Source organism: Numenius arquata, chromosome W, assembly GCF_964106895.1.
Source record: "Numenius arquata chromosome W, bNumArq3.hap1.1, whole genome shotgun sequence".
NCBI lineage: Eukaryota > Metazoa > Chordata > Aves > Charadriiformes > Scolopacidae > Numenius > Numenius arquata.
In genome coordinates, this window is record NC_133615.1 from 3,193,201 (window position 1) to 3,210,082 (window position 16,882).

The 16,882-nt window shown below is 53.3% G+C and overlaps 1 protein-coding gene across 1 annotated transcript in view; it reads left to right on the plus strand.

Annotated features, from left to right (window-relative positions):
- Positions 1 to 1,867: 1,867 nt before the first annotated feature.
- LOC141476587 (mothers against decapentaplegic homolog 7-like) overlaps positions 1,868 to 16,882 on the plus strand; it is a 30,418-nt gene continuing 15,403 nt past the window's right edge. Inside the window, 5 exon segments of the mRNA XM_074165352.1 lie at positions 1,868 to 1,930; positions 1,932 to 2,201; positions 2,203 to 2,410; positions 3,810 to 3,863; positions 9,109 to 9,183. Of these exon segments, the coding sequence (XP_074021453.1) occupies positions 1,868 to 1,930; positions 1,932 to 2,201; positions 2,203 to 2,410; positions 3,810 to 3,863; positions 9,109 to 9,183 (670 nt within the window).

The following is a 16,882-nucleotide window of genomic DNA, read 5'->3' on the forward strand; positions in this document are numbered from 1 at the left end:
CCCCCAAATATTCAAAGGGGAAAAAGACGGGAGGGGCGGCTGATCGCGGGGAGCGGAGGGAAAAGGAAGGGGGAAGAAAAAGGGAAAAAAAAAAAAAAATATATATATATATATATAAAAAAAAAAAAAAAAACAAGCCAAGAAAGGAGGAGGAGGAGAAGGAGGAGGAGGAGGAGGAGGGGAAAGAAGGCAGGAAGGAGGAGAGAGGAGGAAAGAGAGAGAGAAAAAAAAAAAAACCCCACCAAAAAAAAGCCAACCCCTTCACGGAGCCAGACGCGGCGGCAGCAGCGGAGAGAGGGTCGCCGGAGGGGCTGCCCCCCGCAACCCATGTAAGCACCGGCGGGCTGGAAGCGCGGAGGGGCGCGGAGAGCCGGGGGGGGGGGCGGGCAGCCCCGGCTTTCCCCCCCCCTTTCCCCCCCCCCCCCTCCTCCCTCCTTCCCTCCCTCCCTCCTTCCTTCCCTCCTTCCCCATTCCCCAAACCACCTCCCCAACAGGCTGCTGTGGGGAAGGAGGGGACACAGCCCCACTTTTTTTTTTTTTTTTTTTTTTTTTGTGTGTGTGTGTGTGTGTCGCTTTCTTTTCCTAGCAGCCGGCTCTCAAGACTCCGCGTGTGCGCCTGTGGATTTAAAAAAAAAAAAAAAAAACAAAACCTTTGGGAAGAAGGAGGGGGGGGAAAAAAAAAAAAGGAAGAAAAAAACCCCAAAAGAACCGAAAAAAAAAACAAAAAACCAACAAACAACAACAACAACAACAAAAACCAAAAAAAAAAACCCTCACCAAACCGACCGAACCGACAACAAACCCGCACCCGAACCCCGCACCAGGACGACCCGGGCTTTAAAAAGGGATACAACACTCTCGGATGCGCTCGTTCTTCTCTTTTGTGACAGATGCTGAAACCGATCCCGGCGGCCAGATCTTAGGGTTGGTGTTTTGGGTTTTTAATTGCTTTTTTTTTTTTGTTTGTTTTTTTTTTAATTTTTATTCTTTTTTTTTATTATTATTTTTTGTATTTTTTTTTTCCGGAGAGAGACATCGTTTCGGCTGGCTTTTTTTCTTTTTCTTTTTTTTTTTAATCTTTCGATTCTGCCCTGCCTCGCATCAATCCCCTCTCTCTCCCCCCCCCCCTCCCCTCCTTCCACTTTGTGCCCCCCCCCCCCCCTTCCTCCTTTCCCCCCCCCCCCCCACCCACCCCCACCCCCCCGCTTCCCCAGCACTGGCGGGTTGATGGGCGCCGCGGCCCGGGGGAGGCCGAGGATCCCCTGCGCTCCGCACCCGCGCAGGGCGGCGCGGCGCCGGCAACCTCCGCCCGCCTCCCCCAGCGCGATGCGCCGCCGGCTGTAGACGGGCTTTTTTAATTTCGCTTTTTTGGGCAAAACCAACGCGACCAGCGCCCTCCCCCACCCTTTTTTTTTTTTTTTTTAAATTAAAAAAAAATAATTTTTAATTTTTTTTAAATTTTTTTTTAAATTTTTTTTTGGGGGGGGGTTTCTCGCAGCGGGCAGAGGCGAGGGCCGACACAGCACAGACACCCCCCCCCCCCCTCGCCCCCCCCCTCCCCACCCGCCCCCCCCCCCCCCCCCCTTCTCTTCCCTCCCTCCCCGCTCCCCTCCCCATCCCTCCGCCCCCCCCTCCCTCCGCGGGAGGCGGCGGGACCCGCGGCCCCCAGCGCGGAGACTGGCGCATGCCACAGCCCGCCTCGGCCCCGCCGCCGCCGCCGCCGCCTTCCCCCCGCCCGCCCGCCGCCGCCCGCCGCTGCCCCCCGCCGCCGCCGCTGCCGCCGCTGCCGCGTCCCGGCTCCCGGCCCCTTCATGCGCGGCGGACGACATGCCCGTTTTGTAGCCGGGGGCCCCTCCTCTCGTCCCGCATGTTCAGGACCAAACGCTCGGTGCTCGTTCGGCGGCTCTGGCGGAGCCGTGCGCCCGGCGGCGGGCGGCGAGGAGGAGGAGGAGGAGGCGGCGGCGGCTGTTGAAGCCGGCGCGGTGGCGGCGGCGGCCGAGGCCCGGGCTCACGTCTGCGGCGGCGGCGGCGGCGGGGGGCGCGGGTGCTGCTGCCCGGGCAAGGCGGGCCGCGGCGGCCGGGCTTCCGCGGGCGCGGAGGCGGAACTGAAGGCGCTGACCCACGCCGTGTTGAAGCGGCTGAAGGAGCGGCAGCTGGAAGGTTTGCTGCACGCCGTGGAGTCCCGCGGCGGAGCGCGGACCCCCCTGCCTGCTGCTGCCCGCCAAGGCCGACTCCCGGCTGGGCCAGCACTGGTACCCGCTGCCGGTGCTGCTCTGCAAGGTGTTCCGTTGGCCCGACCTCCGGCACTGCTCCGAAGTCAAGCGGTTATGTGGCTGTGAATCCTACGGCAAGGCTCACCCCGAGCTCGTCTGCTGCAACCCGCACCACCTCAGCCGGCTCTGCGAGCTCGGTAAGGCGGCGGCGGGAGGTGGGATGGATGGGGGGGGGGGGGGGGGGTGAGGGGACATACACACACACACACACACACCCCTCGGGGATACCGGGGGATGCGGGGGGATAGACACCCCGGGTTACCGAGGGATGCAGGGGGGGATACGCACCCCGGGATACCGGGGGATGCGGGGGGATAGACAACCCGGGATACCGGGGGGATGCAGGGGGGGATACGCACCCCAGGATACCGGGGGATGCAGGGGGATACGCACCCCGGGATACCGGGGGATGCAGGGGGGGATACGCACCCCAGGATACCGGGGGATGCAGGGGGGGATACGCACCCCGGGATACCGGGGGATGCGGGGGGATAGACACCCCGGGTTACCGAGGGATGCAGGGGGGGATACGCACCCCGGGATACCGGGGGATGCGGGGGGATAGACACCCCGGGTTACCGAGGGATGCAGGGGGGGATACGCACCCCGGGATACCGGGGGATGCAGGGGGGGATACGCACCCCGGGATACCGGGGGATGCGGGGGGATAGACAACCCGGGATACAGGGGGATGCGGGGGGATAGACAACCCGGGATGCCGGGGGATGCGGGGGGGGATACGCACCCCGGGATACCGGGGGATGCAGGGGGGGATACGCACCCCGGGATACCGGGGGATGCGGGGGGATAGACAACCCGGGATACTGGGGGATGCGGGGGGATAGACACCCCGGGATACCGAGGGATGCAGGGGGGGATACGCACCCCGGGATACCGAGGGATGCAGGGGGGGATACGCACCCCGGGATACCGGGGGATGCGGGGGGATGCTCGCCCACTCAACTTCCCCAACTCCCCTCCAACCCCCCCCCCCCCCCAAAAAAAAAAAAAAAAACCCAAACTTAACAGCGCTGTGCTTAACGTAGTATTTTTTTGATTAGGGGAGGGGGTGCACACACACACACACACCCCCCCACCTCCCCACCCCACCCCCTCCTCCCCTCTCCCATCCTCCGCCGCCCCCCTTCCCCGGTGCCTCCCCCGCCGGTGCCGGGGGATTAGGGGCCGCCTGGCGCGGCCGGCCCCCGTCCCCGCCGCTCCGCGGCTCCGCCGAGCCAAGGAGGCCCCGATCAGACAGCCCGAGCGGCAGATAGCAGGGAGACTGGCGCCAGACGGCCCCTTTTGTTTATCTGACAGCTAAATATCAAGGCAATCACCGCCTCGCTGCCCTGCCTCCAACCCCCAGAGCTAAGACAAACAGTTTTGCTAAAAGAATGCCACTGTTATCATAAGTTCCTATCTTTTTTTTTTTTTTTCCTTTTCTTTTCTTTTTTTTTTTTCTTTTTTTTTTTCCTTTCTTTCCCTTTTCTCATGGCTCTGCCTTTATTTTCTCTCTACTTTTTTTCTAATTTCCAGAGTCTCCCCCTCCGCCCTACTCCAGATATCCGATGGATTTTCTCAAACCAACCGGTAAGTGGACTTTTTCAATGCAGACTGCGGGGGGGTTTATTTATTTATTTATTATTATTATTATTATTTTATTTTATTTTATTTTTTTTTTAAAAAAAAAGGCCCTTTCTCAGGGGAAACGTCTCCTGCCTTTGTCACGCCGGGATGCGTTTCGCTTTTTGGGCTGTTCGCGTGCTTCTTTGTGCCTTCTGATACCCCCCCGGGTGAATGAAGATGTGATTTATCTTAGGCTCCAGAAAGTAGGATTTGAAAACTCTGGCAGGAAACTCTTGGGAGGGATTGGGATGTGGCCGCAGGCCTTTGCTGCTCCGTTCCTTTGGAAAGCTAGGAAAACCGTGCTTGTAAATGGCCCCGCTCTTCCACCCTTGGATGAATTTGTAGGGATTTAAGGTTGGGAGCCGGCGTCTCCCTGATGGCTGGGAATCCCAGCGGGCAACTGGGAGTTGGGAGAAACCTTGCTGTGTTTTTATAGGAGCCTGACCCCCGCCTTGTCAGGTTGAAAAACTCAGGAAAAGGGGTTGAAAAAACTTAGGAAAAGGGGTTGAAAAAACTTAGGAAAAGGGGTTGAAAAAACTTAGGAAAAGGGGTTGAAAAGTTTGTTGGGTTTTTTTTTCTCCCCCCTTTTTTTGTTGTTGTTCTTTTAGCACCGCTCTCTGTGCCTGTTGCTTGTAATTGAATGTCAGGGGTGCCAGGGGAGAAGCCCATTTGAGGCTGGCACCAGTTCTCTTTGCGGTCGTCTGCATAAACTCTGGGTTGGCAGCGAGCTCGCCGGGTGGGAGATAAATCGGGCTGGAAGACGGAGGAGAGGTGGGGAGAATGGGAAACGGTGGGGGGGACGACTTGAGCTCAGTCTTCAGAAGCTCAGGGAGGAGCAGCTCCCGGCTCCCCCCAGGATTTTGGGGATGGGGAGGGTTGGCTGGAGCGCGGTGGTGTCTGTGGTCGTGTCCCTTGGTCACAGCAAGCAGGGAGGCAAAGGATTTCTGAAGGCTGATACCAAGTCCCTTTTTTATTTTTTTAATTATGATTATTTTTTTAGGCCGAAAGAGCAGTTTCTGTAAAATTGCACCTCTTCGGTTTCTCAGGACTAAAAGAACCCCTCAAACTTGGAAGTTGCTTCGGAGACGTTGGGGTACCATTGTGGGGTCCCATCCTGCCATCGGAGGCTGGATTGGTTTTTCCTCCCCCCCCCCCTTAAGAGTAAACACCGATAACTCTTTTTTTATGCCTTGTGGAAATAAGCAAAGCTGTTTTGACAAACAAGCGGGTTGCAAAGCACGAAATATTTTGCCTCGGCCTGAAAAAACAGGAGATAAAGGCTCAGGAATGAAAGAGGGATATCGGGAGCGGGGTTCAGCGTATCCCGAGCACGTGCCGGGATGCAGAAGGGTCGGGCCATAATAAGACTCTTGAGGGTCTGCTGGGTCGCCAAGTTGTGTGCCTTTGGGTGAGATGGGCATCGTTTCGACTCCGTCCCTCCGGTGCTCCCCTATAAAAGTTGATATTTCTGCCTTTTTTTGGTTTTTGGGGTTTTTTGGGCTTTTCTTTCTACCCCACGGTGATGCCGGCGTGGGATGCAGAGGGGTTTGGGTGGAAGGGTTAAAACCTTGCCTTCGGTTTCCCGTAAAGATGTTAGGATAAATCTATTAGCAGGGTTTAAACATCCAATCTGCCTCTGCCAGGACCTCATTTTCAGTTAGCCGAGTGATATATTTATTCATTAGCAAGTGTTGACATAAGGTAGCAAAATGTGTGTAAACAGAAAAGCCGCAGAACATGAATGTGCCATTTCGAAAGGAAAAGTTATTCCTATCGGCCAATAGGAAGTGATTAACGCTGCCCATCGGAAACGCAAGAAACAACTGGGTTACTCACCAAAAAGTCGTCCTTTTTTTTTTTTTTTTTTTTTTTTTTTGGTGGGTTCCCCCCCCCCCCCATTTAAAAGAAAAAAAAAAAAAAAATCACTTTGGCAGCTGAACTCTTGACTAACGGGGCCGCGACAGGCGCGAGAGCGGAGCCTGGAAGTCTGTTGTTGCAGGTGGGTTTTGCAAGCTCAGGGTTTCTCGGCGTTTCCTCTGCGGAGGGACCGAGGGTTTCCCGTCTCCCGGCATTGGTGCCATCTCCTGCGGCGTTTTCCCAGCTGGATACTCCGGGATTGCTCGCCAGGGGCTGGCTAGATGGGGGAGAGGGACGGTGGGTGATGATGGGAAGGCGCGAAGCCGCCTGACTGGCTGATGAGCCACGGGACCTTGGGTGGGAATGGTCCCTCCGTTTAGATTTGGGCAACCGCGTCTGCCCATGGAGCTGGGAACGTGCATCCAGCAGGAAACTTCTGCTTTTCCATCGGGTGGTCATAAAAATATTGAAGCATTTAGTGCTACGTCTTCGAAGTGCTTCATATGGACAGGAATGCCTGGACCAGTACGGGCTCTGGCAGTGGTCGCCAGTGCCCATGATCATAGAACCATCGAATGGTTTGGATTGGAAGGGACCATTAAAGGCCATCTAGTCCAACCCTCCTGCTATCAGCAGGGACGCTTCAACAAGACCGGGTTGCTCAGAGCCTCGTCCAACCTGGCCTGGAATGTTTCCAGGGATGGGGCACCTCTCTGGGCAACCTGGGCCAGTGTCTCACCACCCTCACAGGAAATAATTTCTTCCTTATATCTAATCTTAATCTCTTCCCTATTTTAGTTTAGAACCATTATGATGGGGATTACATTTTCTGGGGAGGTGATGGAGGCTGAGACGGGCTGTGTCGCTGGCTGGAGGAAAGCGGGGATGGATGGACAGGGAGCTGGAGATCTGCTGTAGGCAATGAAATGTCCCATCAGACTGCGTGTTGGTAGGATCGATCTGGTATTTGTGCACTCACCGTAGAGCGGAAAGATCCGCCCTTGACAGCCCAGTTACCTGTAGAAGGCTCTTCAGTCCAGGCTGGCTTGTTTGTTCATCAAGGAGAGGACTTTTCCCTCTTCCTTAACGTGGGATGGTTGCAGGGATGGGCGATGGTGGCTTGTGCAGGGCTGGGCTCACCCTGCAATCCTGGAGGCGTGTGGGAACTTAGCATCCCCTATTCCTGTGTTGGAAGTGAGATGGATAGTAGTGTCCCCAGATCATTCGAGCAGATATTTTGACCCATCATTAAGTGGGACAAGGAGCTGCAAGTGGCTGTGCCCATCATGCTTCTGGGTGGCTGGTCATGGTGGTGCTGGAGTACGAGAGTGCATGAACCCTACGGAGATGTCGTTGCAGAGCCCGAATGCCCTCCTGTGGCATCGGGGAAGTTGGAGGTTTGGCACCTTCCAGGAACTTTTCGGCACCTCGCAAGGTTGGGCTGGTGGCCACCAGGGATAATTGTCTGTCTCTGTGATGGTTTTATATTGCAGGAGGGCAGTTTTGGGAGGAGATTCACACCCAGTAGGCTTGGGTAAACCTCTGATATTGTGACCACTTGGTGCTGAAAATAAAATGAGCCCAAGTATCCCCTATTAGCGAGAACCCTTGTCAGATCTGGGAGTGATGGGAAGAGCGCAAGGATGAAACCGGTCATGTGTAGTGCACAGAGCTCAGGAGGGTCCCACTTTTGGGCTTATCCCACACCTGACCATCATGCTTGGTCTAGAGTTGAGGTGCATCAGCTTTATGTCTTCTTAATGAGACTTCAGAAGGTAATTAATTGATGAAGGGAACTGGCTGTTGGATGATGGGACACGGGAAGGGAGCTGATGGCTGTGAAGAAGTCATGAAAGCCCATCACCCCATTGTGATCGTGCATTTTAAGTCGGGATAGGATTCTGTCCCATCATCCTGTCTGATGCGCTAACAGAGGATCTGGTCACGTATGATCCATCGAGTAAGACAACGCGGAAAAGGGCAAATTATGTCCTTTATCCCACAGGGACTCACCAGGGAGCTGTAACTGGGGGCAGACGGAGCCCAGCACAGGGCAGGGTGGTCCAGCCTCCGTTCAGAAAGCATCTGCAGCCCAACCAGTTGAAGAAGCCATCTCAGGGGAAGGGGGGCAGGGGGAATCTTCTCTCTGGAGTAGAAAGGGTTAAAAAAAAAAAAAAAGAAAAGAAAAAGCATAATTCTTTAAATCATAGAAAGCCCGAAAAGGCATTTAGAGAGCGTATCGTATACAGTATTTCACAAGTAAGTCTATTTCCTGTCTCCCCTATTGTTTTTGGTTTGATTAAGTGTATCCTGTTAAACTGTATATTCCTGTTAGGCCTTCTACTTTACTCTGATAAAATGAGGTTGTGCAGACAGGGATTTCTTTTTCGCTGGCATTTCAGGGATGAAATCTGGAAAACTGACTTCTATCACTAGGGAGAAAATGACCCTGTGTCTCCTGGTGGTGGCCCTTGAGCAAAGTGATGTCATCAGGGAGCCCAATGAAACCCAAAGTCCCCGAGAATCTGCTGAGGACCAGAAGTTTGTGTGAACTTCGTGGATCTTTTCAGGTGTGGAGAGTCCTGGAGCTTGTCTCCCACGTGGCAGTGGCCAAAAAGCTGGAGTTTGCCTGTAGGACCAGGGGATTGGTAGTGGCTCCTGGCTGTTGTCACCTGGAGGAGCAGGCTTGGGATGGAAAGGTCCAAACCTTGAGGTTGAACACCTCCATGAATCAGGAGAAACCTCTTAACGGGGTGGCCAGTCTTCCCTTGCCGTTGGCCTTTGGTGGTGCATGGAGGAGCGGATCCAGGAGGTGTCCCAGGAGGTGACAGCGAGGTGTAAGATCTGCCAGCAGCTGGCGGTGACAAAAATTGAGCTGGGGAACGCAAACGTAGACCGGTTGCCGCAAAAGGGCGGTGATGAGACATTTCCCTTTCGGTTCCCATTTCGGTGACCTACGGGTGTCGACTAAATTTGGGTGCGCAAAGCCACGATTTAAGCGTTTTTTGGGAGCTCGCTTACATCACGACGACGACAACCTTGATCTCGTTACCCGGTGACTGGGCCAGAGAGGTGGCAGCCAGTCTGTAATTTTTGCCGGTCTATAATCAGCGTTGGCTGGCGATGAAGCGCAGCGCGCAGCCTTGATTGAGGCGACGAGTTAGGGTGGATGCTTCTTGATGAACTACCGTCTCTGTGCGGACAATTAGTAATCGCTTCCTGCTAAACCCTTTGGAATGCGTGTTCTGCTCGCGGCGATGCCGGGAGCCTGCGAAGAACCGCCTATATACTGATTTTTTTTTTTTTTCTTCTTTCTTTTTTTTTTTTTTTTTTCTCTTTTCCTCCACTCCAGCAGATTGTCCAGACTCTGTGCCTTCCTCCACTGAAACAGGGGGAACTAATTGTCTAGCCCCTGGGGGGCTTTCAGGTAAGACATCTTCTCGTTGCTCTCTTGATTTTGGCCGCGAGTTGCGTTGACCCAGGGTCCCGGCGGAAAGGCGAAGTGATGCTGGGGGAGTTTTGGGGATGCGAGTTGTTGAGAAGAGGCGTGCTCGAAGGGGGAATTAGGTTTCGTTTCGGTAGCAGCCGCGTACCTCTCGTGCAGAGGATGTGTTGAAATCCCAGGCGAGGTTCTCCATCCCCGAAAGCCCGTATTTCCTTTGAATTCCAGCCTCACGCTCCATTAATTTTCGGAGCGAGGCAGGAAGAGGCGTGTTTGGGGAAGGCGAAGCGATGTCGGCCACCCGTTCGTTCGGATGCATGGATTATCGGAGCAGGTGCGGTTGTGCTTTGCAGAAGGATTTGGCGTCAAGCTCTCCTTGACTTGCCGGTGGTGGTGGTGGTGGTGGCACCTCTTGTCTCTGGGACGAGAGCCGTGCTTGGGCTTTGCTTCTGGTAGGGCAGCCAGCATCCGACATCTCATGCTTGAGGCTTGTGGTGCCTCGGGGAGGAAAGGTCACCCCGTTTTTTGCAGGAGATGTTGCAGAGGGAGTTGGACTCGATGATCTTCATGGGTCCCTTCATTGAGATATTGATATAACTTGAGATATTCTGCAATTCCCCTCATTTTCCCGTTTCCCATCTCCTTCAGCTTCCAGGTGCTGTTACAGGATGGGGGTTCAGAGGGTGGTTTCCTCACCCCTCTTGGGCTTTTCATAGAATCATAGAACGGTTTGGATATGGAAGAGACCTTTAAAGGTCATCTAGTCCAGATCCCAACACCTTTCCCAAGGTGTGATGCCTCCAGCACCTCCTCTCCTACCCTGGACTGGCCAACTCCGTGGCTGGGCTCTCTCTTTACTGGGATTAAAGCGTCTGAAACCGTGTACCTGCACGTCCTGGCTGATGTTTGAAGGTGCTTCCCTTTGTGGACGATTTATTCACCGCTCTGAAACTGGAATTTCGGAAATAGGTCGGCAACGGCCGCGCGTGCATCTGCCCCTGCCTCTCTCCAGGAATTGCGTTCGGTGTGGATGTCTTTAAGTGATCCTTGTTTGTTTTTCTTTGGGTGTAATATATACCCTGTCTGTTATTTGAGAGGGGAGCATATTGTTTGTTCGAAGGCCCTAATGAGAATTAATCAAAGGGAGGGGGAGAGGGAGCAGAGAAACTTGTCGCTGGCTTTTCTTTTTTTCTTTTTTTTTTTTTTTTTAAATGCAGAAGACTTTTGGGTTTTTCGTTATTTTTTTTGCTATTGGAACCTATAGCTTTAGGGAAGAAAAAAAAGACTGTAAAAAGAAAAAAGACAAGAAGCAAAACAACACAATAAGGATGTTGTTAGATCTTTTTTTTTTTTTTTTCTTTTTTTTCCTTTTTCCTCCTGAAATACACCCGTTGAGGAGGGGAGGAGAGAGTTCAGTTCCACAGGATACCACATGAAATAAGCAGAGGAAGTACTCGCTTTTAAAAGGGGGCTTTCTGTAAGGTTCAGCCTATTGATAACATCTCGTCTGGCTGCTCTGCTCCCGAAGGGGAAGGCGGGAGGTGGGGACTTGGGCTGCAGGAAATAACACGGCTCGTTCCTGGTGCCTCCCGAAGGGCCGCGGGAAGGGGAGCCCCAGCTCCCTGATAGACCCTCCTCCCCAAAAGAAAGCACGTTCCCCCCTGAAAATGCCTCCTTTTTTTTTTTTTTTTTTTTTTTTTTAATTTTATTATTTCATTGGATTGGATGGTTTTTTTTTTTTGTTGTTTTTCTTTTGGTCTTCCTTATCAAAGGTTTCCCCCTCCCACCCCTCAAAGCCTGGAAACAGAACCTTTTACGATCATTAAACCGCTTTTTTTTTTTTTTTTTTTTTTTTTTTTGCCTCCCCAAATGTAATTGTAGCCATTTAGTTTAATGAGGAGCTGATAGGAGAGTTGACTCATGAAGGGATACGGTTAGCTACCCAAGCCCTGAAACAAAGCCGAATGCCTCCACATGAAAGAGCATTTGTTTTGAATTTGCTCTGATTTACTGGCATCTCCCTTCCGCGCGCAGAAGTGCAGCCCTGAAAATTCCCAACTGGAGAGACCCAGTCGAGAAAGGAAAATAAACGCACTTTGCAGCAATCCTCCAAATCCCTCGCTTTTCCCTTCTTTTTTTTTTTTTTTTTTTCCTCTACCTCCCCCCTGCATATTTTAGTTAGCAGAAGAGTGTATTTGAAGAAGGCTTTGAGGAGTTATCGGCTTGGTCTTATCTAAGTTTGGGCAGACGGGCATCGATGATGCCGGGTGGAGAATCCAGCATCCCTCATCCTCTTCAGACCAGGGCTGTCCAGGCTGGATTTGTGGTTCCTTGATGAAAGGATGGCTTTAAGAAAGGCAAAAAAACCCCCCGATTTTGGTAGATTTGGAAGCTGGAGAAGGCATCGTGGGTGGAAGGTGGTGGTGGGTTCCTATACCATCGTGGGCAGGTTGCTTTGGCCGCCCAGCTCTGTAGGCTTTGGCCACCAGTGATAGACAGTGGATGCTGGTGTGGTAGCGGTCTTCGAAGTCAGTAGACCAGCCCTAACGTCTGGAAGCTGGAAGGGCAGGACTTAGTGAGGCGGATTGCTCTCGGCACTGAGAATTTGGGAACGGGGCCAGCCTGGGGTTCACAGCCACTCTGGCAGGGAAGCCACGTGGCGAGGGTTGAGAGGAGGATCGCGAGAAGAGCATTAAAATCGGCATGGCCCTTGTAGCTCTCCACGAGCATCCTTTGATGATGAGGAGTCTCAGGTCCAGCCACCACTGGGGTTGTAATCTCCTCCCGGAGGCTGAAGGCAGTTTCATTGATGGATACCAGAGGCGCTGGAGGATGTGGGAGGGGGAGCGGCGCAGCCGGGGGGATGGATGGGGAGTGTTTCCCTCTTGGAATAACAGATTTGAGTTGCTCTTTCCCTCCCGCCGGTTTCTGTTCTCCTTCCTGGCCCAGGAATGGAATATTGGGTAGTCCTTCACGCCGTGCAGGTGTCCTCTTGTCATCCCACCTCCACTATCTCTTCCCCAGCCATCCCCTTCTCCAGCTGGCGCACCCCTTGCTCTCCTGAGGTGCTGGCTCCGTATTCTTGCCTTTATTTATTTTCTTATGTCTTTATTTTTGTCAGTGGTCACTCCATGGGTAGGTCAGGACTCGTTGCTCGTGGTGTCTCCCACCGAGATGGTTGTGCTCAGGCATTACCAGTCCTGGTCCTTTGTGTCCTCGACGTGGTTAAAGAAGAGAGCAAAAATAACCCATTGGAGATAAAAATAATTTCCGTAAATAGGAGACAGAGGGTGGTTTTTCCTGTATTTTGAGCTGACTCGTTCCCAGTAGATGTGTTTGGTTATGACTCTTCTTTCAAACAAGCAAAGCCTTGCTTGGAGAACCTGGAGGTGACTGGCCTGCAGTCTGGTGGCGTCTGATCAGTGAGAGCAGAATTCCCCCTACAACCTATGGAGGAGCTCTGCTCCGAGGGTAGGAGTGAGCTGATGGTGCTTGGTGGTGTTGGTGCTGGGTCTCCATGAGATGCCCTCCACCCACCCCTGGACAATCTCCCCCTTGACCCATGTGTGGTGTAGGGCTGGTGGCTCTTGGCTGATGGAGAAGGTTGTGGGTGCCCACGGTAGGCGAGAAGGTGGCTCTCCTGCAGGACACATGAATGGTGCTGGATTAGCTCTCCAGGAAGCCCATCACGGCAGGGAAGCAAGATGAGCCGGCTTGTGGCCTCACCACCTCCGCTGCTTTTGTATTTATAGGGATTATTCATAAAATACCAAACCTGAGAGTTTACCCACATTTCAGCCCAATCCTGTTGACTTGTCCTGACTCTTGAAACCACCCCAGGGTCTCCTGGAGCCAGTGGACGTTGAGTGATGGTGCTTGGTGGGTGCCGGACCAAGGTTCTGCAAGGCTTGAGGCTGGGAGACCCACAAAGCTTTTCCGGAGCAAGCGCAACCTCAGTTTCTCCCTCCTAACTCTGTATGAAAAAGACGGGAAAAGACTTCCGGAGGTTGGAGAAACATCCAACATTGCTCCCTGTCCCAGCGGTGGGACCTCGTCTGGTTTAAGGGACCACTCAGCTGAGTGACATTTCATTCTGAAATCGCGGGCAGGCCGGGAATGTTTCACTATGCCTCTGATCCCCGCTGGTATCTGCTCGCCGGGGAAGAAGCACCTTGTCCAAATCCGGAGCTATTCGCCCCTCGAAGTGCTCCCCACCCCCACTCCCCACAACAGCCCCCCCAGTGTAAACAGGATCCCGTGCGGTTTCTCCGGCAGAGTCCTGCCCGTGTTTTCCCATTCCCCCCCCCCCCCCTTCCACCTCCCTCTCCTACAGAGTTTATAACCTCCTGTGAAATGCCTTTATTTACAAATTGGCATCCTATTATAATCTGAAATTGAGACATCTTCCTGTGGAACTAGGATTGTATATTTGTCCCAGGGATAAACAATTGCTTGGGAATTTTTTTTTTTATTTTTTTTTAAAGTCACTTATTCTTGGTTTATTTTTGAGCATACCTCCTTTTAATATCATTATTATTATTATTTTTTTTTTTTTAATTTGCTTTGAGCACCGCAAAGGCCTTGCCACCCTTTCCTTCCCAACCTCCTCGGAGATGCCAAACCCCAACAACCACCCCCTTCCCCTCCCGCCCCTACCCCGGTCCCTTACCTAAAAAAACGCCGTCCCCTCCTGGAAAGGACAAGGTTATCAGGGGTTAACGCCAAGATGACAGCACTGGAGCCTCTGGAGCAAAACAGGCTGCCTGCCAGACTAGGAGCCTCCCGGCTCGCCTCGCACATCATCTGACCGTGGCCGACGGGGAGGAGGGAGCCGGCGCTTGGCACCGACCCCGGGGCTCTTGGCTTGGCCACTCGCTCCGGCTCCTTCAGCCCTGTGAGGTTTTGTTTTTTTTTTTTAAGGGGGACCCCCCCCCCCAGGAGACACGGCCAGGATAGTCCCTGTGATGCCGTGGGGATGCTGGGGGTGTCCTCCTGCTGGCTCTTAGCTAATTAAAATCCCCCCAGAGCAAATAGGGACCCATTTAATAATTAGTTTTAAGTGCTCTACAGGCTTTTGATCCTTGCCTAGATACTCTCCTAGGATGGATTTGGAAATAAAAACAGGATGGTAGAGGTGCTCCCCCCATTAAATGTTTCAGTCCGTCCCTGTACGGTGGCACTAAATCCATTTTTCCGGGCGCCGCCGGATTTTCCCAACCAAACGGTGCCTTGAGAGCAGTTGAAAATAAAACACAGAAGACCCCGTCACCAGCAAGTCCTTCTTGATGGTAACTGACCATGATGGGGACCGTGGTGGGGACCACGATTGGGGACCACATGGTTTTTACCCCACAACCTGGTGTTTTTTTTAGGGGGAGGAATGAGGACGACAAGGGGAATTTTGGAAGTTAGGGTGCCGGTGAGGGATTCAGACGGTGCTCCGCTCCCGAAAGATATCCCGATGAGCGCCGGCAACTTGATCGTTTGGGGGGGACATTTAAAACTGGAGGGGACACAAACACTCGTAGAGGAGCAGCCCCGGGGCTGGCAGGGATGCGGGCTGCATCGTTTCCATCCCCGCTGCCTGCCAGCGGGTATCGCTTACACGAGAGGAACCAGTAACATTAACCACACGCATTTCCCCGCCGCCGGCATTTGGGGGGGGTGGGGGGGGTGATGGTGGTGGTGGGGGGGGAGGATGCCTATTCCCAACCGCGGCGGCCAAGACCGTAAACCTCGTTAAAACGAGGTACACCCCGTTTTTAGGGGGCAGAGGGGAAAAAAATGGGGAGGATTGAGCTTCCCCCCCCACCCCCCTACCCCCCAGCCCTAACGGGGTGCTTTGGGAGGGTGATGGGGCTTGGGGGGTGGGTGATGGGGTGGGTGGGTGCCAGCCCCACCGCCGTCCCCCCGCGCCGGCTTGAATGACCCACACCGCAGCCTGGCCGCCTGCCTACTGTCACAAAGGAGCTTCCTTTCCAGTTTATTTTCGGCGCTGGGATATTATTAACCGCTGAGGCACGGGCTCTGTTCTAAAACCACCCTCGCTTTTTGCCTAAATCGCTTTGTTTTCGCCCCGCCGCCCGGGCCGCCGGCTTGGCTCCGGTGCTGCCCGGGGTACCAGCTGCGTCACGGATGCTCTTGAGGAATGGGGAGGGCACGGAGAAGCGAGCGGCTTCATCCTGCACGGGGGCTGAGGTCGGGGAAGGGAAGGAGCTCGTCTCGGCGTCTCGCAGGATTTCCGCCCGCTGACTTTGGATTAGCCCCTTGGTTTGGGTTTTTTTTTTTTTTTTAATTTATTTTTTAACTTCTTCTTTTAAGGCAAGCAGCATCTTGGGTGTTGCCGGCTGCCTCTCTCTCTCTGCAGTTTATTTTATTTTATTTTATGCTATTTTAATTTTTTTTTATCTTTCTAACTTCTCTTCTCTTCTCTTCTCTTCTCTTCTCTTCTCTTCTCTTCTCTTCTCTTCTCTTCTCTTCTCTTCTCTTCTCTTCTCTTCTCTTCCCTCTTCCCTTCCCTTCCCTTCCCTTCCCTTCCCTTCCCTTCCCTTCCCTTCCCTTCCCTTCCCTTCCCTTCCCTTCCCTTCCCTTCCCTTCCCTTCCCTTCCCTTCCCTTCCCTTCCCTTCCCTTCCCTTCCCTTCCCTTCCCTTCCCTTCCCTTCCCTCTTCCCTTCCCTTCCCTTCCCTTCCCTTCCCTTCCCTTCCCTTCCCTTCCCTTCCCTTCCCTTCCCTTCCCTTCCCTTCCCTTCCCTTCCCTTCCCTTCCCTTCCCTTCCCTTCCCTTCCCTTCCCTTCCCTCTTCCCTTCCCTTCCCTCTTCCCTTTCCCCCTTCCTTTCCCCCTTCCTTTCCCCCTTCCCTTCCCTTCCCTTCCCTTCCCTTCCCTTCCCTTCCCTTCCCTTCCCTTCCCTTCCCTTCCCTTCCCTTCCCTTCCCTTCCCTTCCCTTCCCTTCCCTTCCCTTCCCTTCCCTTCCCTTCCCTTCCCTTCCCTTCCCTTCCCTTCCCTTCCCTTCCCTTCCCTTCCCTTCCCTCTCCTCATTTTCTTTACTTTTACTTTCCTAAGGCAAGAAAAGAGCTTTTCTGGGCAAGCATTGCAGGGATTTTCCATCCCCATCCAGGGAAGGGTGGGGGCTCGCATCCCCCATGCACAAACCTGGGTCCACAGGAGCCACCCTTGGGGGGGGGGGGTGTGTGTCTCTTTGCTGATGGCCTCAAGTTGTCCAGTCCAAAAAGCTTTTTCCAGGGTTTTTTTATGCGATGGGGGATGTGACGCGGTGTTTGCCAACAGACAGCCCTTCTCTCCCCTTTTCTTTTCTGTTTTCTTTTTTATTTTTCCCTTGTTTTTTCCGCCCCCCCCCCCCCCCCCCCTCTTTCGGGTAGCCATTTAAATGCGTGACGATAACTTTCACCCTGTTAATTAACAGGAAACATTGGGACAAGACAGGAAATTACATCAGTCTTTTATGAGGAAAGAGCCAAGAAAAAAAAAAAAAATACAAGAAAACATAGTTATTAGTGAAAGGAAAGAAAGTGCCGGGGGAGGAGGAGAAAGAAAAGGAGAAAAAAAAGGAAGAGAAACTCCCCCCCCTGTCCCGTGGGCTCTGCTTTTCCGAGGGAGGCTGCTCCGGGGCTTTTATTTTATTTTTATTATGTCGAAAAAATATTTGACTAGCGGGGTCACCTTTGC